Here is a 25,592-nt window from a genome sequence, read left to right as displayed (position 1 = left end):
AACACATGAGCACCAGTTACATTAAGAAATATCACATTCATTAAAAAAAAAAAAAAAAAAAAAAAAAAAAAAGAAGAAGAGGTACAGGAAGTGTAGGTGGCATGCTAAGATTCACAGAACATTCAGCCCATACCAAGACTTGAACCTGGTTCCCCAATTCCAAAGTTGGCATCTCTGACCATAATGGCACATCCTCTCCCTTTGATAAAATACAACAAAATGTATTTTGAGAAGGAGGTAACTCTCCTAACTGGATTTATGGTCAGAAAAGTACATCTAACTGACCTGACTGCACGCTGATATTCCAAATGTATGGTGTCAAAATGCTCTGAATCGGCTGAAAAAAGTTTTTGGATACTAAACAAAACGTACTAAATATGGTTCAAAGCAGAGAGGCAACAGGGGGTAGAAAGATCCCTAAAAAATGCATCTGAGCTGTACCTGGAGCTGGGAGCTTTGAAACGCATATATCTTCTCCTTTCTATTGTCTTTTTTTCTCACAGCCTGGGGTTATCGTGGAAGGCAGCCTCAGTTGCTCAGAAGTCTGTTATAAATGGAGTGCGACAGTCAGATCTGTGCATCATGAAGTGGAGCAGTCAGGAAAGGAGAGATCATGCTTAATGCCACGATGGTGTGTGTTAGGAAAGAGAGAGGTTGTTTTGGCCCATCTGCTTGTTTCTTTCAAAGGTTGCTGATAATCAGTGGGGCTAGACCTGGGCATGTGCAGATAGAAAATGTATTAGCCTTGCTGGGGTCACTGAAGGGTAGTAGGAGGCCCGGAAGGTGTAGGGTAGAAAGCGTCTGGTTTTCTCTGGTTCTGCCAAAATAGGGAGGGGGCAATCCCTGTGTAGTCCCATCTCTGACCCTGCCTCCACTTTGTAGCACAGTTACCAGTTTTCTAATTCACACAATTCCATCACTGCCTTGTGGGCGGGAACGTTCTTAACAGCAGCCTTGTGTGACCCACAAGGTAGTGGGGTCGGGGCAAGGGGCCAGTTCCTCTGCTATAATCTCCACAGAAACGCGTAGATATTCCAGAGAAGCCCTACTAAATCTCAAGTCTACACAGTGCTCCCAGGCCGCGTCCCTTAGCTGTTACCAAACTCCTTCCTTATGCTCAGGTTGCAACCTATCCCTTCTATCCCTACCCTCCACATTAAACATGGTGACTTCAGATTTTCTGCAACCCCTGCTCACGCACAAATATACAGACCCCCCCTCACGAACTTACTTTTATAAGTCTGAACTGTAGATCATTGTCAAAGCACAAGAGAGACGTCTTTGACCTACTCATTACATCACAACCAGCTGCTCTATTCCTCAATGAGACCTGGCTAAATGACAGCTCCGGCCCGGACATAGCATCAGCCCTCCCCGATAATTATACTTACATCGGCAGGAACAGGGTGGGTAAAGAGGGAGGAGGGATAGCAATTATTTTTCAAAATACCTATAAAATGTAAGTGGGTGGATCTAGACATACAAAACTGTGAAACCGGCCTTTTTAAGCTTCTGCTCTCCCCTAATTTTACCCTTACTGGAATTATCTACCGCGCCCCTGGTACAGCTAGCTCTTGGCCTGCCTCTCTTCCTGAGCTCATTGCGCCCTTTTTGCTAGACGCCACTAACTTCCTGATTGTAGGAGACCTCAACATCCATTTCAATGACTCCTCCTGCCACACCAGCACCAATCTCATCTCGACCTAGCAGCGCTGAATCTCACCCTTTGTAACTCAGGCCCAACACATAAGGCATGAAACTTACTTGACCCCATTTTCTCTAATCTCGACACTATTACATGTAAGCCACACCGACCTATCACCTGGTCAGATGACTACTTGGTGGAATTTTCTATAATTATCCATCGGTCTCCCACAACTCAAACACTTTCCGCAGAATCCAGGGTGACTAGAAACTGGAAAAAACTGGACACTTAATTTCAACGCATGTCTAGACAACACCAGGCCCCTCACTACTATAACGAACATTGTAGAGGAAGCGGTCATCCATAGTTGGCTTAGCTCCGCTGTCAATGTATGCCTCCCCCAGAGAAAGAAAAAGTATAATTCGCACCACCCTCCTGCCCTGTGGTTTACTGAATCACTTAAATCGGGAAAAAAACATATGCAAACACTTAGAGCGGCGGTGGCGCACTCCTTATGATCCCTGCACCAAGTTATTGTATAAATCTGCCCTAACTAAATATCATGCACTCTAACACGGCCAGGGCAGAATACGTCAATGTAACCATCTTGAACGCACATAATCGCCCCAAAGCACTTTTTAAAGCTGTGCCAGAACTTTCTGGCACTACTTGCCAACCAAAAGCCCCATGTTTGGATTCCACACAATACAATGCTCTGGCTGAATTCTTCATCAACAAAATTGATAACATCTATGCTGGTTTTGATGACCGGACTCCCTCCCGCACAGCATCTGCACTCCCCAAACTGGCTATCCGCACTGAACATGTTTTACAGGATCAAACTCCCAGTAACACCAGTCAGCATTTAGCAACATGGGACCCTCTCAATATTTCCACATTACTCGATATCATCAGTAACATCAAATCAGGTTCTCCTATGGATCCTTTTTCCCCACAAGTTCTACAAACCTTAGATACACCCACCCTCAATCTCCTTTTAGAGCTTCTTAATACATCCCTATGGGTAGCCAAGGTTCCTAATGCATGGAAACATGCTATGATAGTACCTTTGCTGAAAAAGGCTAATGCAGATCCAGAAAATCCTTCTAATTTCCGCCCGATCTCGCTTCTCCCGGTCTTTCCTAAAAATTTAGAAAAACATATCAATATACAACTCACTAAATATGCTGAATCAAGGAACCTCCTCCACAAATCTCAGTCTGGCTTTAGGGCAGGATTCTCGACAGAATCAACACTTTTTTAGGTGTCGCCGAGACTATACGCAGTCAGGTTGACAATGGGGAAACCGTGGCACTCATTTTGCTCGACCCAAGTGCCACATTTGACACGGTTTCCCATACCATCCTTCTCAACACCCTTCAATATGGCGGTATTACTGGACCTGCTCTTGAGTGGCTCGCAAGTTTTCTCCATGATAGAACTTTTCAAGTTTCCCCCCCACATCGGTTTCTAAAATACATAACTCACAGTACGGTGTCCCTCAAGGCTCCATCCTGAGCCCTCTACTTTTCAACCTGTACATCAGCCCCTTAGCCACCATTGCGGAACAAACTGGGCTTACTATTTGCTCATACGCTGATGATACCCAGCTTATCTATTCACTCTCCGCCAATGCACACTCTAACCCATCTTCCATTTGCTCTGTACTCAATGATATCGCCAAATGGATGCATGAAAACAAACTCAAACTTAACGGGGAAAGACTGAACTCCTCCTTTTTGGTAACAATGCAGCTCTGTGGGGCCCACATCATTGGCCGTCCCAGATGGGTCCTCTTCCTTCCCCCTCTAAAACTGCCCGCAACCTTGACATCATTTTTGATGACCAAATGTCCATGAAGCAACAAGTGGTCAGAGTTGCTTCGACCTGTTTCACTATCCTAAAGTGGCTCAGGAAGATCATGTGGATGCTTCCTCAGGACACAAAAAAACATAGTCCAGGCTCTAATAACATCTAGACTGGACTACGGCAACATCCTGTACCTAGGTGCCAGCAAGGAAGTAACGAGGATACTTCAGATGGTACAAAACGCAGCGGTTAGGTTACTTTGCAAACTGCCTAACAAATCCTCCACATTAACCCCCTTACGAAACCTTCACTGGCTCCGAATTGAAAGTCGCACAAAGTTCAAAGCCATGTGCTGCATGCACAGAATCAACTCAGGCAGGGCACCACCCTATCTTAGAACTCTAGTTCACCAATACTGCCCTTCACGTGTCCTCCGTCCCTTAAACAGGTACAAGTTTCAGGTACCTAGGATAAAGTGAGTTGGAATGGGCGGACGTTCCTGCTCTTATCTAGCGCGCGCCCTCCCTCTGGAATCTCTCCCCCATCACCTTCGCACAGAACCCAGCTTCCTCAAATTTCGTAGGGATCTAAAAACGTGTTTGTTTAACCAATAGTCTATTCTCTACTCCAGGCCCTGAGCCTCACTTTTGCTAGGTCCTCTTTCATCCTGTCCATAGCGCCGGGAAACTTCCGGGTAGCTGCGCGCTCTATAAAAATAATAATAGTAATAATAATAATAATAATAATAATAATAATAATCATAAGTACTGGAGGCAGGGTCAGACTGGGACAGAAAACAGGCCCTGGCACTAAAATACAAGTGGCCAAGTAGTGAGTCAGGTAGGACTGAAATTGTAAAGACACTGCATAGGTGTTTTGAAAGGTATGGCCAGGGCCACTGGAATTATGTGGTAGGTAAAGGCCAAATTAAGGAGCAGAGTCTAGCAAGTTACGTGGCAAGAAGAAGCAAAATTATGCAGCGTAATGCAGCACATTTTGTAATAGTATTATTTCATTAGTTTGACATGTTTACCCTGGTTAATCTCTACACATTGGTTGTACCCCATTAGTAACAGTTTGATATCCAAATACAGCAATATGCAACAGAAATGTGACATTGCGTTTTAGTAATATTTGAACCGTTTTAGCTACGAGCATTTTTCCCATTCAAATCTGCAGATTGTGCAAAAGATGGATTATGTGGCAAATGCATAATTATTTTAAAAACCGGTGGCTGAACAATTGCATAATTCCAGTGGCCTTAGGTATCGCAGACCGCACACACATGCGCCTGCTGCAAGTAATGTTTGCGGTAACATCAGGGAAATCAACAGTAAAAAAACCAGTTCACCAGATCACAAAACGGCCCCACAAAAAGCCTAATAAAAAAAAAAACAGCCAAACACTGAACTGATGGACCAGCCCTTCTGTCACCACCAGATTGCCCTACCAACCAGTCCGACCCGCGCAATACCATAGCAGAAAGAAATTAAGTCTGAGTGACTTCTTAACTATTAAAACTACAGGAGATAAAAACTTTCAGTTTCGCTTGTTTGATTTGAATTCATTTTTTTCTCAAAAAGGAGCACACGATCAAACTTTTTATCGGTTTGATGAATCCGAAATGCTTTTTGGGGGGGGGGGGGGCTCCTGTTGCACTAAAGTAATGGACCGGTTAGACTACAATAGCCCGGTCACAGAGCACAAACACATTCCTCAGGGGATCTGCTGGCAATGCACTTCCATTAAGTGCCAAATCTACAGTAAACGGGTAAGGAGGAGCAGGTTTGCTTTCCCCTGTATTTGAGGCGAGTTGAACACCTGATCAAAGAAGAACTCTATGTTTAGCTCCCAGCGCTTCCCTTTGTCAGGACGGTGTGAATTCTCTATTCAGAAGCTGGGACAGAGGCCTCCCTGGGGTGCCCTTGGCCCAGGATAGGAAGAGACGCACCACATGCTGTGCCTGCTCCGCCTGTTCATTGTTATTCTATGGAGAATTGCAATGGCAGGCCAAGTTTGTGCTAAATGGGGAGCCTGCCCCAAATCTGAAAAACAACAGCCCACATCTGGCCTCAAGAATTGGTCCTCGGGCACCGGAGAAAACATTCGACCCTGACCAAAGGCAGGAATGCAGGGCCCTCCTATGTAGTGTTCTAACGCTCCATTGGCCCTGTGAACAGGGGCCGTGCAAAGAAGTTTTTCTGTCCCTCGCGTCCCCGAACGCCCTCCCCAAACTCTGGGGGGGAATAAATCCTACGCCCATGGGGAAAGACAAATCGGTCACTGGAAACTACAATTAATATTGATATTAGCAATGTTTAGCATTAAAAAGTGATACTATTAACACAATGCAATCTATGGAAGTCTGACATCCTCCTGGCTTCTCTTTTTGATGTTTGGGCTGTTTGTCTTTCTTGATTAAAACATGATTCAAATCGGCAGTACGAAAACTGGGCAATTGCCACACATTTAAAATGCCAAGAGCTGGAACAGAATCAAGGTAAGTACATCCTAAAGGTATCTGACGCTATTCTATCCTATCCAGTTTTTCGTGTACACAGGCCTGTAGAAGAAGTCTCTATACTTCCCTAAGTATCCTGTTATTGGCATAAATGGCTACACTGCAGTAATGTGTGTGATCTTTTCCGTCCAACCACAAAATGTCGATCAATTCTGCTACCGATTGTGTTGCAGGTCAAAAAGAAGAGTGTATTCAACTTGATGGCAGAATGCAAATCCTGCGTGCAGGAGGGGGCGGCGGGGTGCTTTGCATGGGGCCTGGACAGACAAGTGTGTGAGGTCTGCGACTAAATTGAGTGGGAAGCATGTACATCCTCCTTCTAGAATCTCTGCAAGCAGTGAGCAACCAAACAAACTATTGCGGCTATGTTGTGTAGAAAAGGACTGGTTTAAATTTCACTTCTGACTCAAAGCTTGGCTGCTAATCACACACATACTTTTAAGGGAAATGAACGTGACACAGCAATCTGAAGAGCGGTCTAAACATCCTCGATAAGTGTTTGGTATTGCTAGCAATAAGAATTACGATGGAATTGGGTGGAGTGTAAGTATTCTTTCATTTTTTGAGAACTTTTCTGCGCCGTACGCTTGCATTCTAAGGAGTATTTAACTCCGAGCAAGAAGTACGCATGAAGAACACACTGTGAGGCATATATATCTATCCGCCAGTGAATATGGCAGCGCTTAGCGTGGCCTGCTTGACCAGAGATAACAATGCCCTAAGGGCTATACCTAAAAGATGTGCGGCCTTGGCAAGATAGCTGCTTGGTAAAGTGCTTTACTAATGCAAGCATTAAAGCAGATGAGCCCAGTGGTTGCTTTTGTGCTGCGGAATCCTGTATGTAGGCCGCTGGCTAGACAATCTAATTGTTTTTCAAGGGGGCGGTAAATTAAGCAGCTGAAGCATCGCATGTCACGGCGTTTTTGGAATACGCGTAGACGCCTGAGGTTCATAGTACAGGGATGCCCCGAGGCACGAGCCTATACTGACATATTATTCTTATATAGCGCTCGATTACCCGTAGGCATCTCGGCGCTTGCCTTGGGAACCCATCCTGGTTTTTCCCGTGAGATAACCGTACTGGGCATCCCCAAGGTGAATCCCGCGGGGGAGGGGGGGGGGGGGGCGCATAGTGGAGATTAAGCAAGCTAATGCCCAGAGCTGCAGAGTGTGAACCTGTGACTCGAGTAGGCACCGAAACGAGAATTATCGAGTCCGTGGATATTTGGGCTCAAGACCCTGCCGCGTCGGGAATTGAACCCAGGGTTCCGGGTTTCAGGCATGCCAACCCTCCCGATTCAGGCGTGAGACTACCGATTTGAAGGCTAGTCTCCCGCCTCCCGATTCCTACAAGCAAAAACCCGATTCCTCAAGGGTTTCAGCTGACAGTGCTTGGTATTGGGTAAAGTGCTAATTCTTCCAGCAAAGAGTGGCGATGCAGGGGCTCCCGAAGGGATGAAAAACAAACAAAACGTCATTGACAAGGGAATCGTCTTTTAAAGACATGCGAAGTACTTGGGGGGGGGGGGGGGCGTTTCATCCCGGGCTGCTACAAGGGATGGGTGGTGACGGGTGCATGCACTGCCAACAACCTGCCAGGCCAGTGCCCAACACTTGCATCACCCTCTCTCTTTCTGCCATTGTGCTCCATGTGCATCTGAAAGGGAAGACAAAAACGTGCATTTGCGTTTCAAATGTCCGATCCTACAGCAGCACACTCCCAAAGCTCACACATGACAGTACCCCGATTCAAAGCCCCATTCTCCCGATTTTTTTTTTTTAATCTCCCACTTTGCTCTCCTGAAATGTTGGCATGTATGGGGTTTGACCGCTGGTTCAGGGTCTGCCGCCTCTAACCAGTGAGCCACACTTCTCCACATATAGCCCTTATTAGCGACTCAAACAGGTGGTATGTTCCTGATGCGCACGCTGGGTATTTCTACCATTTATTAAGAGGCAGATCCTGCGCGTCTGGAAAAGGCAAGCGTGCTGACATCATGGGCAGTTGACGTACAACGCTGCTGCTCGGTGACGGGTAAAGGCGGTGCGCGTGTGGGTACGTCCCATGACGTTTGCTCTTGACTGCAAGTAAATGTTCACTTCTACGCAGATTTGATAACCCGACGTTACGTGAACGTCGTTGTAACAACGTACTGCCCATACGTCGTTGTACCCTGCCGCCAGTCACCTCTACAGTGTCAACACTTGGTATAGGAATGACGCAGAGACACTGAGGTGCCCCGCGGCTTGGATGACTACTCGTGCAGGCCAGATCTTTATTTTAAGTTTAGGTTGTTTTACTCCTAGCTGTCTATTTATAGGTTGAAACCAAAAGTAGTATCACAATATTTTAAAGAAGCAGAACAGCCCAGCGAAGCCTTCCGCTAGGACCCGTCTGAAACCTGCTGGTTTCGGGTTTGCTTCTCTCCGCGGTTGAGGAGGTTAGCTACGCCAGGCGTGGACTTAGGGTCATACAGACTCTGGGTTTATCATCAGCCAGGGCCAGAGACGACATAATGGAGAAAGCGCGTTCCCCGTCTCATCACGTTTCTGCTTTCACGGCGCGCTTGTGCGTTGCACCGGAGGGCTGTTATGCACACCCCACTCTGCGATAATATGGACGCCGCTTATTAGGTCAACGCTGACAGTGGAGCTTTTAACTATCTACAGTAAGACTTTAATTGGCATTTAGTAAAACGTCACCGGAGTCCGGGCCATTTAGATGATTTAAGGGGAAGTTGGGAGGTCAAAAGTGAGTAATGGTGGAGCTGAGCGAGGAGTCACCAACAAAGTTAGGTTAAGCGTATGTTTGTTTATATGAATCAGTGGCGGGTTCACAACAGCCACATCTGTGAGAGGGGGATATGTACCTAAAAAACAGCGCTTGGAGAGGACAGCTGCTCAGCTCGCAAGCGTTGGTCCTATGACTTCCAACCAATCCCGGTTTTTTAACCAGCACCCTGTTGCACGTTGGAAACTGTAGTTACATTTTTCACATTGCAAGTATGTGCTCAAAAGTCCCAGCATCCAAAGTGTTGGTGGCTGAAAAGCTAGGACTCGTATCTAAAAAGTATCCAGAAAAAGCTCTGTACGCTGAAGAAAACTAGGACTGGCAAAAAGTGTAACGTAGCACACGGACACCAAGAAGCTCTGAATATGCACAAACATTGTTAGTTAATACTTGATCATTGTATAGAGTGAGTTTATGATGTTGCACGCTGTTGCAAAGCTGGTTCAGTAAAGCCAGGGGCTCTCACGTTTGCAAGGTCCGCGCACAGCTCTGGTGTTTGCTTTGTATCATGGGGCGTGTAAGTTCTGTCCTCCACTGATTAAAATCAGAACAAAGTTCCAGAATGTAAAGCAACAAACCTGGTTGGGGTGAGGTACTCACACACAGACCGTCGATACTTGACAACTCTGAAAGCTTTATGCATGGCACTTATTACAATTTGAAGTTTCGCGTAGCAGCCTTCACAATAGACATGTCATTACTTATTAATAAAGAGGGTTTGGGTGAGAACAATTTCGACGTATGTGTCGAGGTCATGAACGGCAAGTGATATAACAGCAAGATATAGACAGAGTACACTAGAAATTACACATGCATACATTTCACAATAACAGGTAATGTGCAGAAAAGAGATAGAGAAAATACTGGAGAGGATATGGGTACATATGAAAACGTTACAGGTTGTTTAACCAATATCCTTTAACTAACAAAGGGTTTTTACACAATGTATTAACTACCAGAGGATTAACGGGGGGGGGGGGGGCGGGAGCAGAATTGTGCGAGTTTGCTCACTGTACGATAATAATCAGGCAGTCAGTAATGCCGTCGGCACTAGCAGTGTATTTTACTGTGTGCATCTCTATAGCACATTACCACCTTGTCTGTGGTCCCGACGCACCTTTGAAAAAAACGGGTAGTATGTCCGGTTCTGGGATTCTGCTAGATTGCGCCGTTGTCCGTCTCTTGTCATGCAATGGCTGTTAATGTTGGAGGCATTCTTGCAAATTATGTGGCTTGGATAGAATCGTAGGCGCATATGGGTGCAATGTGCCTTAGTTAAATAATATGTTAGATGTTTGAAATCTAGGATGGCAGACGCACAGCTTACCCTATCGAGTGGTAAGGTAGAGGACCTGAACCCACCACTCGTGCAATGGATGAGGTGAGGCTTGAGTATGAGACATGGGACGGGTGGGTGTGTTGGCAAAGAGACAGGTCTAGGAATGTATTCTTACCAAACAGTGGAACGGAAAAGGTTATCTTGTTTATATATTTATTCAGGAGAGGTTTGGGTAATGGGTGAGGAATAGACAGCCTCGCTAGTATTGAGGAGCAGAAAAGAAAGTAGGAAGAGACGCAGGACAGCTTGGGGGTGTTAGCAAGGAGCCACGTACTTACCACCAGCGGTATGGAGCAGATGAGCACCACCACCGAAGTGGCAATGAGCAGGATGACCATCTGAATCTCGGCACCGGCCATGCGGCGAAAGCTGCGGCCCCGGCGGCGAGAGGCGGGCTCCCCCATGCGGTGGGCATCCGCGCCCAGCGAAGTGCGGCGCACGAACTGCCGGTGCATGCGGATGAGCGCCGCGCACACCAGCACGTTGCAGAGCACGGTGGCCAGGATCAAGAAGGAGCTGAAGCCCGCGTACATGTACGAGTAGGCAGCGTGCCGCGACACGTTGCTTCGCCAGTCAATGAAGCACCAGGTCTGCGGGTACTGAAATGTGGACTTGCCCAGGCCCATGCTCGGCAGCGCACAGAAGAGGACATTGGAGGCGTAGATAGCGCAGAGGGTCAGACCGGCCAGGCGTTTGTCCACATAGTGGCTGTAGAAGTAGGCATGGTTAATGGCAAGGTAGCGTTCGATGGACATGGCGCAGATGATGGAGAGGCCCGAGAGGCTAAAGAAGAGCAGGATGAAGGAGCTGTACTCGCACAGCTCGTCCCCACCGGGCCATTTCTGTTGGATATAGGTGGCGATGGTGACGGGGCTGACCAGGCAGGTCCCCAGCAAGTCGGTGAGAGCCAGGCCGCACACCAGAGTGTAGAAAGTGGTCTCCTTCTGCTCTTTGCGGGACTTGCACAGCACTACAATAGCGATCAGGTTGCCCACCACGCCAAAGATGAACATGATGGCGGGGATGGTGATTGACTTGCTGGACCCCGATGTTGGCCCCCCGCTGATGAGGGGCTGGAGAGTCCAGTTCCCCGTGGAGTTGTTAAGAGCATCTGTCAGGTATCCCTCCTCCATTTCGTCCTCAGCTGTACACAGGTGGGAGCCTTAAACCAAGAACAAATCCTTCAGTTTAGCGCTAAACAGCTCTGCGGCTGCTCTGAAGTTCATTCAATCAAGCCAACTTGGGGCTGTCTCCTGCAAGGAAACAGGGAATTCTATTTTAAAAGGAAGGCGTGCGAATCTATGCAAGAACCAGTGCTGGGGAAGACCTCCTCATAATCAGTCGAGCATCCAGATCAAATCACAGTAGGCGTGTCCAACCCAATTCACGCAGAGTTCAGCTTGTCGTTGTCAACCTTTTTCAGCCAAAATTGAGTCTGCCAAATAACACATAAAGGTGTATTACCCATGTGCTGCTTTTCTTAAATTCCATCTAACTTCTGCGCAGGACAGCGTTTGTAAAGCTGGATAAAAACAAATCAAGTGGTTGTATTCACACAATAATCAAATCTTGCTTAAAGCTGTAGTTAAGAATTGCAGCACATCCGCTTTCCTGTTTGATACTTCCCCAAAAATAAGGTCTTATTTCGTTCGTCAAAAGAAGGCCCCGGTGGGGGTTGTTTGTGTGGAAAAGTGCCCTTTTCTGAGGGTCGTGGTGGTTTGAAGTTTCAGGTTAAGTTCTCAGGGGAGATCACTTTCCCGGATCCTGCCCCTTTCATAGCTCTATCCTGTTCTCCACAGTGCTGGCCGAGGTCTGCTGATGAAAGTGCCAGGTGCTCGCTCCCCGCCTTTACCGCTCTCCCGTGGGCGTGAGTTACAGACTTTGAAAAGGTTGCAGCTCCTCAGCACGGCGTGAGCTCCAGGTGGCCTGGACTTTGAGTGTGTGCACAGAAGCCTTCAGCTCGTTGGGCGTGTACCAGCTATGAGCCCCTCCTCCCCCCTTCCTCGCCGAGGGTCATCAGCTCCTCCTGTTATACAGAGTTGGGGTAGTCCCCCCTGGATCCCTTTATCCGGCTTTTAACTCTTCCTCCAAGTCTGAAAAGTATCTGGAGCAGGCTAGGCAGACCTTTGCCTCCTTGTGTGCTCGGGCATCTACAGCAGGATGGCTAGCCCTTTGCTCGCTCGTGTGTCCATTAACGCACTCTCAAAGGTCAAATGTCACCCGTGCGTCTCCTGTACCTTTAGGGCAGAAAGAGCAGCCTTGTGCGCCCCGGGACTGTGGCGCAAGCTGGGTGCCTGGTTTGTGCAGGGTCCCTGGCGCCGACAAAGCCCTCCCGTACCCCTTAAATTTCTAGGACAGGCCGGGCACCCACGTGTCTCTTGAGTTCAGTGTCTCTGGACAGGTCTTGCAGGACCTCTGGAGAAGGGAGTGCAGACCTGTGCCGGGATCTTTGCAGGGTATCTGGAGCAGGAAGTCCTGTAGCCCCCTGTGGTCGACAGTCCTGTGCCCTTATGACCTCTGCAGCAGGCGTCGAAGTCTCGCTTTCTCTGGTGTGCCGGGCACTCTTCTGTGCTGTTCCCAGTGTGCGCCGCCGGTCCCGTGCCTTGTTAGCGCGCAGGGTCCCTGGAGCAGACGGTCCAGTGCTCTTGCTCCCACGCCCGCCCGGCAGAACCCTTTGAGCGCGTGTGTACTGTTCAAGTTTCCCTAGAGCGGCCCACTCGCCCCGCCCCGTCTCGACAACCATTGGTTGCAAGAGATCGAAGGGGTTTCCTCAGCTGTGCAGCGCATCGGGAGATGGATGGACGCCCAGCGAGCGCGCGGGGCAGAGCGCGCGGTGCGGCCGCTGTACGGACCAACGAGAGGCTGAAGATTCCGCCGGTGTCCCCGAGCGGGCCTGCTACAGGTGCAAACGAGTAAACACTTACAGGGGTACAGCAACAAGCTGTGCAAAAAATGACATATATTAATTACAAAGTGAGCGTTCGGTCGCTAGAAGTTTCAGAGTTGTTATATTTGGAGAGCTATTTCTACAGGTTTCCAGATAAATCTTAAACGAATATATAAAAATGTACTTTGCCTTCGGTAAGTATCACAGCGGGGAACTCCAGAAAACTTGGTCTTTCAGGGACTCCCCGGTTATCGGTTGACGTTGGATTATAAAACGTCCCTTCCGAAACAGTGCACTTTCATCTTTGATCGCTAGAGGCTGCGCTGGCCCGACTAACACCAGTATGGCATCTTGACAAACATACGTACAATCATTCTTCCATGTTCCGACTACAAGAAGTTGCTCAGTTCATCAATAGAATTAATTTGCACTTAAATTATAAAAAAATATAAAATGTCAGAAAAGGCACAAGTTTTACTGCATCACTTCTTATTTTATCCTCTTGCAGGTTCTTTTTCATCCTCTCGTTCTCCTTCTGTTACACACCCACTGAAGCAAAGCAGTAATGTAGTCATCTGTGACAAAAGTCGATATATGCTTTGCGAGACCCCATTTTCAGAACCTAAATCAGGCACATCAACAGACACAACATTAAGACTACATCTTTTCACTAATAAGGGACGCTGAAGAACTTCAATACGAATCAGAGCAAGCATTTGCAATGCAGCAATAGGTCTCGCAGTAATTAAGTTTGAGCTATTGGCATTGCTAAATATAGCAACACCAATTACAACAAAAGTCTATAAATTGTAGGCCAAAAAAAGTGTATTTTTGTAGCGGTGGTATGCTGCGCTTTAGATGAATATGTTTAAAAGTACAGTGCGCCATTCTGTGATTGCTACAATAGTTAATTGTGGATGCGTTAACAATTGATTTGTGCACTGATGGCTGGTGGTGTGTGTGCCTGTAGAAATTGTGCACTGATGACTGGTGGTGTGTGTGCCTGGTGGAAGCGTGCACTGACGGCTATTGGTGTGTGTGTTCCTGGTGAAAGCGTGCACTGATGGCTGGTGGTGTGTGTGTGTGTTCCTGGTGGAAGCATGCACTGATGGCTGGTGGTGTTTGTGCCCAGTGAAAGCGTGCACTGATGGCTGGTGGTGTTTTTGCCCGGTGAAAGTGTGCACCGATAACTTATGGTGTCTGTGTCTGGTGAAAGTGTGCACTGACGGTGTGGTTGTGTGTGTGTGTGGTTGTGTGTGTGGTTGGGAGTGTGGTTGTGAGTGTGTGTGTGGTGAGTGTCTGGTGGAAGCGTGCACTGACGGCTGGTGGTGTTTCTGCTCGGTGAAAGCGTGCATTGATGGCTAGTGGTGTTTGTGCCCGGTGAAAGCGTGCACTGGCGACTTATGGTGTCTGTTGAAAGTGTGCACTGACAGTGTGGTTGTGTGTGTGTGTGGTTGTGTGTGTGGTTGTGAGTGTGGTTGGGTGTGTGGTTGTGTGTATGTTGTTTTGTGTGTGTGGTGGTGTGTGTGTGTGGTGTTGTGTGTGTGGTGTGGTGTGTGTGGTGTTGTGTGTTGTGTGGTGTTGTGTGGTGGTGTGTGTTTGGTGTGTGCGGTGTGTGTGTGTGGTGTGTGTGTTGTGTGTGGGTGGTGTTGTGTGTGGGTGGTGTGTGTGTGTGTGCATGTGTGGTGTTGTGTGTGTTGTTGTGTGAGAGGAATTTTCCATTGACTGTTGACACGTGTTGCCCTGTCCCTGAGAGGCGGACACACTTTGGGCACCTGTCCACATCCGTCTTCAGCTGGCCAAGCAATGGGGGAAGCTTCAATCCATTCCTGCTCCCCCGCCCATGATACCATGCATGGAATGTTCTACAGACACAGCACATGCCTCCCAGGTCCTTTTTCCCATTTCACCGTCGGCCGCGGACGAATCCATTGCAGAAATGGTGAGAAAGACTGGTGGGCTGAGCGCAAGCTGTAGAGAAGCGTATTTAACCTGCCCGTTATGTATTCGTATCCTGCACAGGTGTGGCCAAGTTCCAGTCAGTCTTCGAATTCGATAAAATGAGCGTGCTAATAATACTCCTATCTAAACTTTAGGACACAATATATTTTGGGGTGACTTTTAACAGTAGGAAGAGGGCTGTTGACAAATACTGTTGGGAGGCCACATCGATTAATACACGTGTAGCTATTTTTTAACGTAAAATCAATGGTGCTCAGGAATGACGCCCAGCCTTTCAGCTGCCTGTGTGTCCGTGGTGTTTGTTATCTGTCTCCTGCTGAAGTTGGCGGGGCTGGGGTGGAAACAGCAGAAAGCCTCATCCAAACTTTGCAGACAGCCACAACGAAAGCCAGTGATTGGAACATGGTGAACAGTTGCATATTTTGTTAACTGATTTTTTTCCCACAACGTTGTGCTTCCTCCGGGAGTCCGATGGGGCATCAAAATGTCTCTTGTTAAATAATAGTCTCTCCTGCTGTTCCCCAGTCCCAGATGTTGCAGCAAACTGTTAGATGATGCATATTATGGATAGGATGATGTCTAATAACTTGTTCTTTCATGGAGCCTCATAGTGTAATAAGCAACAGAAGTCGTTTGTAAGCAACTTACTGGTACTTATTTTACCTTCCGCAGAAGCCTGGAAGGCTTAGTTGCACTTACAGGGATTCCACGTTTGGCCTACTGCGTTTGTACTGCATGTAAAGATACAAGTGAGTGGGATATAAAGGAACTGCTATAAAAGCCGCCCGACTCCAAGAACCATGGCAAATGGTTCTTGGCCACGCGGCTCACTGAGAACATCAAAGCGGCCGCAAAACTGCTCCCAAAGGCTGCAGGCCGACAAATGGTGCGCGCGCCTGACGCACACGCACTGTACCCGATCCACCTGCAGCCTTTGGGAGCATTTTTAAAAGCCCCTGACTTAATTCTCGTAAAGCATCGCTTACGCGATAGATATAGCAAGACCTAACAAATTTATTTATTTATTTATTTGCGAGTTTTTATAGCGCTATGAATAGACTCCCGAAGGAGTATCTCCGCGCTGTTGGCAACCAGTAACGCAACTGACAAAAGAGCATTTCAATTAAAAAGAGAGTACTGAGAGGTTCCGAGTCCAGCAAAACAACTAAACTGAGCCAAACAGAAAGGTTTTCAGATATTTTCTGAATTGGAGGTGGTTTTGACACTGTCTTAGTGAAAGTGGGAGGGAGTTCCAAAGATTAGGACCTACTACAGACAAGGCCCTACCACCTAGTCTGGATTTGGTTATCCTAGGAACATTTAGTAACAGCTGGTCACTGGATCTGAGGGATCGAATAGGGGCATAAGGAACAAACTTGCTGGCTAGATACTCTGGTCCCAATTGATTAAGTCCCTTATGGATAACGCAGCAGGTCTTGAACTTCACACGTTGGCGTATTGGTAGCCAGTGTAATTTTTGAAGTAATGGTTTGGAGGGGGATCTAGGAGGTACATTTAACACCAGCCTAGCTGCGGTATTTTGCACCACCTGTAGACGGTCTAGAACCTCCTCATTTGCACCTGCCAGAAGACCGTTACAATAATCAAGTCTGCTTATGACCAGAGCTTGAACTAAGGTTTTCCTATGGGAGTCCGGTAGAAAAGGAAAAATCCTGCGGAGCAGACCAATCGCATGGAAACAGGATCCCACAGTGATGTTAACATTATGCTTCATGGTCAGCTCCGGCTCCAATGTGACTCCCAAATTCTTGATTACTGTTTTGGGCTCAGGAACTGGGCCCAAGTCTGAAGGCCACCAGTCGGGGGACCATTGAATCCTAGCTTCCCCGAAGAGCATCACCTCCGTCTTTCCAACGTTACATTGAAGGAGGTTGGAGGACATCCACCTAGCAACTGCCTTCATCCCATCGGAAAAAGATTGTATTATTTCCGGGGAGAGATGTTTAAAAGGGAAGAGCAGCTGCGTGTCGTCAGCGTAGGACACTGGATAGAACCCAAAAGCTCTAGTAACATCTGCCAGGGGAGCCACATAGGTATTAAATAAAGTCGGGCTCAAGCAAGAGCCCTGTGGTACTCCCTTGGTGGTGTTAACCTCTTCCGACCTAAACTCACCCATGCTGACAGATTGGGTGCGGTTGGAGAGGAAGCTCTTGATCCAGTCCAGTGCCCTGCCGCCGATTCCACTCCTGGACAGTCGTTCGATCAGAATGGTGTGGGAAATCGTATCGAACGCTGCCGATAAGTCTAGCAGCACCAGGACAACAGAGTAGCCCCTGTCCTGGTACAGCCGCAGATCGTCCGTTACCGACAGCAAGGCCGTTTCTGTGCTGAATTTTGGCCTAAAGCCTGACTGTGATCGGTCGAGGCTACCAGACTGTTCCAAGTAGGTGGATAGGTGCTTGTTGGTGTGTTTTTCAATAATTTTCCCTAAGAATGGTAGGAGGGAGATAGGCCTCAGGTTAGACATGTTGGTCCAAGGAACAGATGAATTCTTCCTAATAGGTCTAACTAGGGCTTTTTTCCAGCACTGTGGGACAACTCCAGATGTAAGTGAGAGGTTCACCAGTTTCTGAACATCAGGGCCTAGTGTACTCCCTAGTGGGCCCATAAGTCTGGCTGGAAGCAAGTCCGCGGGACTTCCACTTTTGATGTCCGTAAACAGTCTCTCAACCTCTGCTAACGATAAAGCTCCCTCCCCCAGCATGATTGGGCACCAGGGTCAGTATTTATCTTGGTTAGTGCCTGGGCGCCTGTAACATGTATTCACTGTTTAGTGTAACCTGCTCTGCTGCATGGATTAGACGAGGCAGCATCATTTTTTGAAAAAATTAACTTTTGTCCATGGTGTGAAGATGTGGCCTGTAAAAGCGTGACCATGCGTGACCCTGTAATCAGTTGGCGCCCCCAATCGACCCTCTCTCAAAACAGGGGCATGATGTTGTGTGAAATACTTCAAAAACCAAAACTGGACTGTGACACTCAGACATCTGGTCACCCTAAGTATGCGTCGTAGTTTGAGGTCAAACATCCTGTATAATCTTAGTGATCAAGCCGAGATCAGGGGCCATATTATGCATTGTGATTGTTTGCGCCCGGCGCACCTTATAAAAGGTGCTCCGGGCACAAACAATCACAATGCGCCCAGTGCTTTAAATGCAAAAAAATAAGGGTAGGTACTCATTAAATTGAGCTAGGGGCGTGGCTAGTGGGCGGGGCGAGACATGATGATACAAAGACATTTCTATTGAGTTCATTTTGCGCTTGCATTTCCCTTGATAGTAGTTTCAAACCTGACAGTATGCAGATTAACAACTACATATGCTGATAAATAGTGGTGTGAAGATCTGCTGGGAACAAACCCTAAATCACAATGGAAAGAGCTTTTAAATGAATGCAGTCAAGCCATCCACAGCACTATTCAAGCTAATAATCAGTGTGCCTCAGAACAAGAGACTTTGGAATATCAGCATTAATAATGAGTACTACGCCAGTTGCAGTACATGGCAAAACATGTGAGAAAAGTATCAATATAAACAAAACGTGTTAACTCATTACACAAAATAAAAACCTAATACGATATGTTAGGGTTTCCTTGTTTTGCAATATTTGCAGCTTCTTTCTGTCATGCTGTTCCTATTTGGTTGCATTTGACACAGAAACACGCAGACATGCACACATAAAAGCATTCCACTCATTTCTTTAAAACTGCCTCCTGAGAGAGTCCTGATTCTCTTCCTCTCTGAGCTTGTTTTCGTTTTCTGTCTCACACTCAAACATACACAGATGCAAGCAAACTCACACACACGCAGAAAAATATTCACCAAAAAAGGTTAACTTGGGATTATTCCTGTGTTACTGCACAGCAAGCGACAGTGTAAATGTGATTGACAGAGTGTCTATCAAGCACAGCAGGACCTGAAATTTCCAACATATGGGCATCCTTTGCATAACGCAAATGAGCCGCTGCTGAATGGTTCAGCAGTGACTAAGCTAAGAGCTAGTGAGGCGCTTTGGCTGCCAGAATGCCCTACAGATCTGCTCCACTCTGGCTGCCTCGAACTCAGCAGCACTATCACAAATAAGCTTACGTTCAATGAATACCGGTACTCTCCTTGGCAGTGGAGAAGTGCAGTACTCTGATCGGCAAAAATAAGAAGTGCTGGTACTCAGTACCTGAGAGTACCAGCCCATTTAAAGCACTGAATGTGCCCTATTATGATGTATGGGCTGCCCCCAGGGCAGCTGCGACTTTGCGCTACCCCTGGGGCAGCACATTCATGTGAAAACACGGAGCCGCCTCTCTGTGTTTTCACAGTCTAGGCGGCACCTGCCTGCACTTTCAAAGGGGATTAGAGATCCCCTTGCAGGCGGGTGCAGTCAATGACTATACTCACCTGCAAGGGGATGTCTGCGGGTCCATGGGATCCCCTTTAACCCTTACAGATAGCTACTCTCAGGGGGCGCACGGACAGTGCCTCACCTTTTAAATGGTGCAGTCAGTGCGCCTCCTAAGGATTCTTTGACTCTACGCTTGCGTCTGTAATATGGCGCTGGCGCAGACTCAAATGAATTTTCTCATTTGCTTTGGGCACACTTCTATGCAAATGAGGGAACACCCTCTGAACGTGGCGCTGGTGCTTTAGGTGCGCCAGCACTATTGGTATTATAGAAGGGGACGCACACATTTTTTAACCTCCTTCTATAACACCAAAGTACCCTGGGGCGTGCAAAGCAGGCGCAAATGCCCGTTGTGCCTCTGGGGCATTTATTGTAATACAGCCCCAGATTGGCAGGGTGGACAATCGGGCATGTGACAAAGGCCAGCAGGTGACACTGGGGCGCCTCCTTCGCAGTGGCGGTGGAGTGTCGCCCCACTTGCTCAAATCCAGCAAGTGACAAATAAAACAATATCTTAGTATTGTTTTATTTTTCATTTGCCGGCTCTAAGCCAGCTTGTGCAGGGAGGGGCGGGCCGGGGTATGGGGTAGGAGGCGTACTGCATGAACTTTGAAGTGTGCCTGTGTGTTTGGCCAGCCATCTCAAACACAAATGCCCACTTAGGGCCTCCAGCCCGGCTGCATTGAGCAGCCAGGCTGGAGAAACCCCACAGACTCCATGAGTGGAGCATCTTCTCAGCTGCTCAGGACAATCCCTGCACTGCTCTCATCTGAGAGCAGCACAGGGATTTGATGGTAGCCTGGTGCTTTACAGGCACTCCAAGAACTGCAGCAGAGGAGCGAGAGGCGGACGGCAGCACAAGGTAAGTGTTTATTTTTATCACCCCCTGCTGCGCGCTCCCCATTTTGCTTCCCGCTGGCCCTGTCTCCTCCCCCCTGAGCCCCTGGTATTTTTGAGTGTCGGCCGCCTCTGGCAGGTGAGCCTTAATATGTCTCGCCTAGCGAGCAGCGCATGCGCTGCTCGCTTGGCGAGATCTATTGTCGTCGATTTTTCGTCGGAAGTGGGACAGGAGTTATGCACGCATATGGACAGGAGATGTGCACCCGAACGGCTCGTTTCAGCACAACGCACGCATGGCATGCTTTCACTTTCCCTCCCTCCCTGTCACGTGCACAGCGAAAGGGCAGAAATGAATTTCACTTTGTCACATTCAATGACAAAGCTGACTTCCTGACGAAATAAAATTGAAAAGTGACTCACTCCAGGCTACCGGAAACAGCAGGGAGGGCTCGGACTGTGTCTGTGCAAGTCTGAGGACAAGTCGGACCCAGAAGCAGGCTGGCGTCGTCGTGTTACACAACATCGCATGCTGCGTTTGTAAACGTTCATTAGCTTGACTGTTGAGTTTCCATCGTGCACTTTGTCTATTCTTGAAAAGAAAGAGACGGAGAGGAGAGCCCTTTGGAAGTGAGTCCCACTCCACATTTTTGTAGTTTTGATTGAACTAACTTGATAGGATTTCCTCAAAAGCACCACATCCCTACGTTGCCTTGGGACAAAACGTTAGCGGCCATACACGCCTATTTTTTTTGTTGCAGTTTTATATAGCGCAAAAGCGACCTGAAGGTACTGGAGCGCTTTACATAGCACCAGTTACATCACACATGGACAGGTTAATTTTTTGAAGGCACTGGTAGAATAAGTGATCAGCCCAGAATCACAGGATGTTGAGCCAACGCCGAGATTCGAAGCTGCTCAACATCTTGTCAGGTCGGACTTCTTCAGCCAATATCGGATTCCTATTCAACTGCTCATTCGTAGTATGAGACTTTGGGGATACCTCTGAACAACGACTGTACTATTTAAACTGAAAAGTTAAATTTTTTAATTATAAGTTGTTCATATTGCTAGGGCAATATAGGGAAGAATTATGGGGAAAAATTCTCCCCATCCCCTACGTACTAAGCCCAACACACGACAGAAATCCTGTATGCCACCTAAAGCCCAGATCTGGACTGACGGAAGGCGTGGTGTCACCTGGCAGCACTTTCCCAATCTCTAGACGGCTCTTCCCACCCACAGGGACCCCGCTTAGAGCGCCAATTACCTGCCCTTAGCAGGGGACCCCTGTTTGCACTGCACTGCTGCCCCGTGCAGGTCTCCTCGCTGTCTCTCCCTACTGTTAACTCCTTCACAGTGTTTTTTAGGATCTCCCTGACCCCGGGACTGTTCCCTCTCTCAGGCCAGGTGTCTTCGGACCTCCACCACAGGGAGCAGCTCTCCTCCACTCTTGGCCCTCTTCCATCAGATGCCACTCCGATTTAACACTTCTCCCCCAGTGCAAATGGGTTTATTCTGTCGTGGCATGAGGTAACCCCACTATCTCCCTAAATCTAAATCTCACCCTCTTATTCCAGGTATACCCCCTCCACCCTCCATTTCTATCCCGTAAACATTGGGTCTTTATATAGGACATCCCCAGGACTGCCTGGCACCTTACCTTTCAGCCCTACGAGCTCCCATCCAGCCCTCCGCCCCCAAGCACTAGTGGGTACCCTGTCTTACCTTGTAAATGGCAAGCAACAGCGTAGCAGCTGTGCTGGTAGGACAACTTTAAACAAGAGGTGGCAAAGCCAAGAGGTCTCACCTTGGCAAGTGTACAGTATTGTGTTTTTTAATTTTAATTTATGCAAACATATGCAGTATACAATAAATAATAAAAACACTGGAAAATTTTGGAAAAGTCAAAAGGAGTCCCGAAGCAGCCCAAACACCAGCCTACCACCGAAGTGCACTGCTTTCCATGTCTGTGGACTTGATGAGGAACAATGCATTAAATATATTTTCTCAACCGAAGACAAATATCTCTCAGAGATGTTCAATAATCATGGCCACGTTCTTCCCTGTTTGGGACTCGTCACGGTACACAGGTGACCTACTTTCAGCCTCATCATGCTCTTAAGCTCTCGCGTGACTGGCTAGAACAAGAATTTGCAATGCAATAGGTCTCGCATTTACGCTATTGGCATTGTAAATGACAATGCCTTTTATTTATGTTTTAAAAACAAAAACATAAATAAAAGGTATTGTTATTTGCAACGTTAACAGCTCAAACTCGCGTAAATGCGAGACCTATTGCATTGCAAATGCTTTTTAAAATTTTGTCCATAGACCTGGCCTTTTAATATTTTTTTAAGGACGTTTCAAGTGGGTCGTCGTTTGTGAATGTGGGAGGGCAAGTGCATGCAGCTGTGATGTTATTAAGTGTAAGCAGTGTATTTCTATTTGTAATCTATCTGTTAATATACCATTGTCTTCCTTGCTACTGGTAAGTCAAGTGAATGGAAAAAAAGTATCTTTAACTGTTTTTGATTTTTACCGAAGTAAGTAACAGGCAGTCGGGGGAACGTGTCACGACATCTAACACACACAGGAATTGTAGAGTCAGTAAATATATCACTCCCAATCAGAACCTCATATCTAACCATAATATCCTGTTTCCCTCCCTGCCCTGAGGATCTATGATTCTTCCAACTTGCTTGTCAAGCGCATGCAAGTGGTTTCCAGTGTAATTCTTGTTCCAAATTTAATTGCTGATCACACTTTTCTTCTCCTTTAATATGAGTCTTTAAGTACTGATATGGGACAATACGTTTAGTGCCCAAAAACAGGGCACCGCTCTTTAGACAGGCTCAAAGTGGGAGGATTTTTGCTGAAGTTACTAGTTTCGCTTCTCCTAATCAAAGCTGGGTCATGAGAAAAGTGCTTCAAAGGGAGTTTTAGCACTCCTGGCTGCTTCTTTCATTAGGAGCTTCAATACTCAATGATATATTTGAACGTAATTGAGACATTTTCATTCTCTTACATTGAAGTCTAATGTGCACTGTGTAAAAGGTTTGAAGAAAACCCTTTTCAAATCATTCTTAGGTCATACCTGAGCAGCGCATGCGGTGCTCTGCATGGCATGCTGTTTTCAGGCAGGGACTTGATGCTCCACCCACTCTCCGCCCATATTTTTAATTGGCTTCTGTCATTGTCCACTGTAAACTGTGGCTGTTCCTTGGTCAATAGGCTTAGTAGTCCCTCCTTAGTACCGTCTTGTCTCATTTTGTAACCTCCCATGACGATACCCTCTGTTACGTGTGTTGTTACTCTGTAGGCTTTAATTACAGCCTCCGGGCACTATCTTGTCTAATAGCTTTGTCTTCCACGCTCTCTCCTAACGGGTAAAACATTTAAAAATATCACGAATACATTTGCAATGCAATCGTTGTCGCATTTGCGCGAGGTTAATTTATTGGCAGTGCAAATGACAATAAATGACATAAATGACATACATTCTGTTTTAAAAACAACACATAAATAAAAGACATTGTCATTTACAATACCAATACCTCAAACTCTTGTAAATGCGAGACCTATTGCATTGCAAATGATTGTTTCCGGCTGTAAATAACCTCACATTTGCCTGGACTGTATTGGCCACTTATGCTCAAACAAAAAGGCTGCTCCAATGTTAGAGCAGAGGTCAGTAAGACCAAGTACAAAGCCTAGCTGGCTTATTCTCATATGCAGTAGGACAATGGGTCAAACTGAGGAGGCACATCATTTGGTAGGTCTCCTCCCATCCTGAATGTCTGAGCATGACAGTGAAGCCTCAAGGAGCGTCAGTGCTGCAACTTCCCAGGGAATTTGCCAGTCACCTAAGGGTGGGTGGCAGCTACAAAGGATCTTAAGGTGACCAAGAAAGCCACTGGTTCAAGAGTGAGCAGGTACTTCAGGGGCATGAAAGTGAAGTGAGTAGGAACCACAGTGGCCCTAGGGTTATCATGAGTCTTCAGCGCCTAATGTGGACGGGAACTTAAGGGGCATAAGTCATGAGTAGGAAGCTTGTGTATCTGAGAGTGATCATTAGCCCAAGGGAACTGAGGGTGAGCAGAGGCCTGGGGACAAACAAGAAGCACATAAGGGACATGAGATTGAGCAATTGTTTTAGGGAAATGGAGGTAAACTGGTGCCTCAGATAGCTAAACTGAGCAATACCCATGAAGCTCCTGCTCGCCTCATTGTCCTCTGTGGGAACTGGGAGAGAACAGGAACCTCAGCTCCCTAGGGTGAGCAGAGCACCTGATGATTTGGCCTGAGCATAAACATTGGAATCAGAGCCTTTCAGGTGAACATGGTTCTCAGTAATCTTATCACAGACTCTCAAAATGACTCCCCTGATATTAAGAAATGTTTAATTAAAGTTCATTATCCTTAAATGTGGGACACTTTTTCTTTGAGGGCCCGGGCCCAATTTTAATCCCAATCCGACCCTGGATCCAACACGATATATGAATGTTTGGACACATAGAATTAAAAACAAGGGACATTCTACAGGTTAAACATAAAAACCTACAAGACAGCAATTAGCAAATTCTATGACCTACTGTAGAAGTCCATTCAATGTCTAAAACGAACTTGGTGGCAGAGCCCTTGAGAACTCCCGACTGTTCTTTGCTCCTGGCTGCCCGTTTTCCCTCACCGAGCCGGCTTGTAGGCTTGTAGCTTGCAATGAAGCAGCTGGTGCAGTGTTCCAGGACCCGAGGCCTGAGCGGTCTCCAGAAACTGGTTATTGCTCTATTGTATAATTCAAAAAGCAGCCAGGGGGACTCGTTCCATCTTTGCACTAGGGCCCATGGCACACTGGCTACGTTACTGCTAGCTTGCGAGCACTAAAGCACACCCGGGTTGCCTTATTTGCCAATATGCAATAAGCTAATTGTTGTGATGGATAGTGGTATGTATTTGTATTTCGTTATGTTCCTTCCCTCCCACCGGTTTCTTGGCCATCCTGGTCTCATTGGCCAATCCAGTGACAGTATGTGAGCTGCGCCTTTCCTTGCTCCTCCCTCTCACATGCTTCTCGTTTTCATTCCCTCCCCGTGCCTTCTTTAGTTGGTCACTGCCCCCTTTCCACATTGTGCACCTGACGCTTTTTCACTTCTCTTCCCAGGTTGTCCAGGTAATGGACAGAGGGGTTAAGACCTCTTCCTGTGTTGTCTACCCAGTTGGAGTCTGTAAAGGGCCCAAAACTCTTTTGGGTTATTGTGTGCTCTTCTTAATTTCTACACCTACCTATCCCCTATTTATCCATCAATTGGAATACTTGCTTTCCTCAGCTTTCCAGCATCTTTGGCAGAAAGGTGGGTTGCTCCTTCACTGGTCCCTGATGAA

General features: G+C 47.2%; 1 protein-coding gene across 1 annotated transcript in view; it reads right to left on the bottom strand.

The window, feature by feature from the left end:
- PTGER4 (prostaglandin E receptor 4) overlaps window positions 1-12,820 on the bottom strand; it is a 29,445-nt gene extending 16,625 nt beyond the window's left edge. Inside the window, exon 1 of the mRNA XM_078674998.1 lies at window positions 10,384-12,820. Coding sequence (XP_078531124.1) covers window positions 10,384-11,238 — 855 coding nt within the window. The 5' untranslated portion in view covers window positions 11,239-12,820. The remainder of the gene's footprint in view (window positions 1-10,383) is intronic.
- Window positions 12,821-25,592: the final 12,772 nt, after the last annotated feature.

This window comes from Lissotriton helveticus, chromosome 2_1, assembly GCF_964261635.1.
Source record: "Lissotriton helveticus chromosome 2_1, aLisHel1.1, whole genome shotgun sequence".
Lineage (NCBI taxonomy): Eukaryota > Metazoa > Chordata > Amphibia > Caudata > Salamandridae > Lissotriton > Lissotriton helveticus.
The sequence above is the reverse complement of the archived record's forward strand: the minus strand, read 5'-3'. Positions and strand labels throughout refer to the sequence as shown.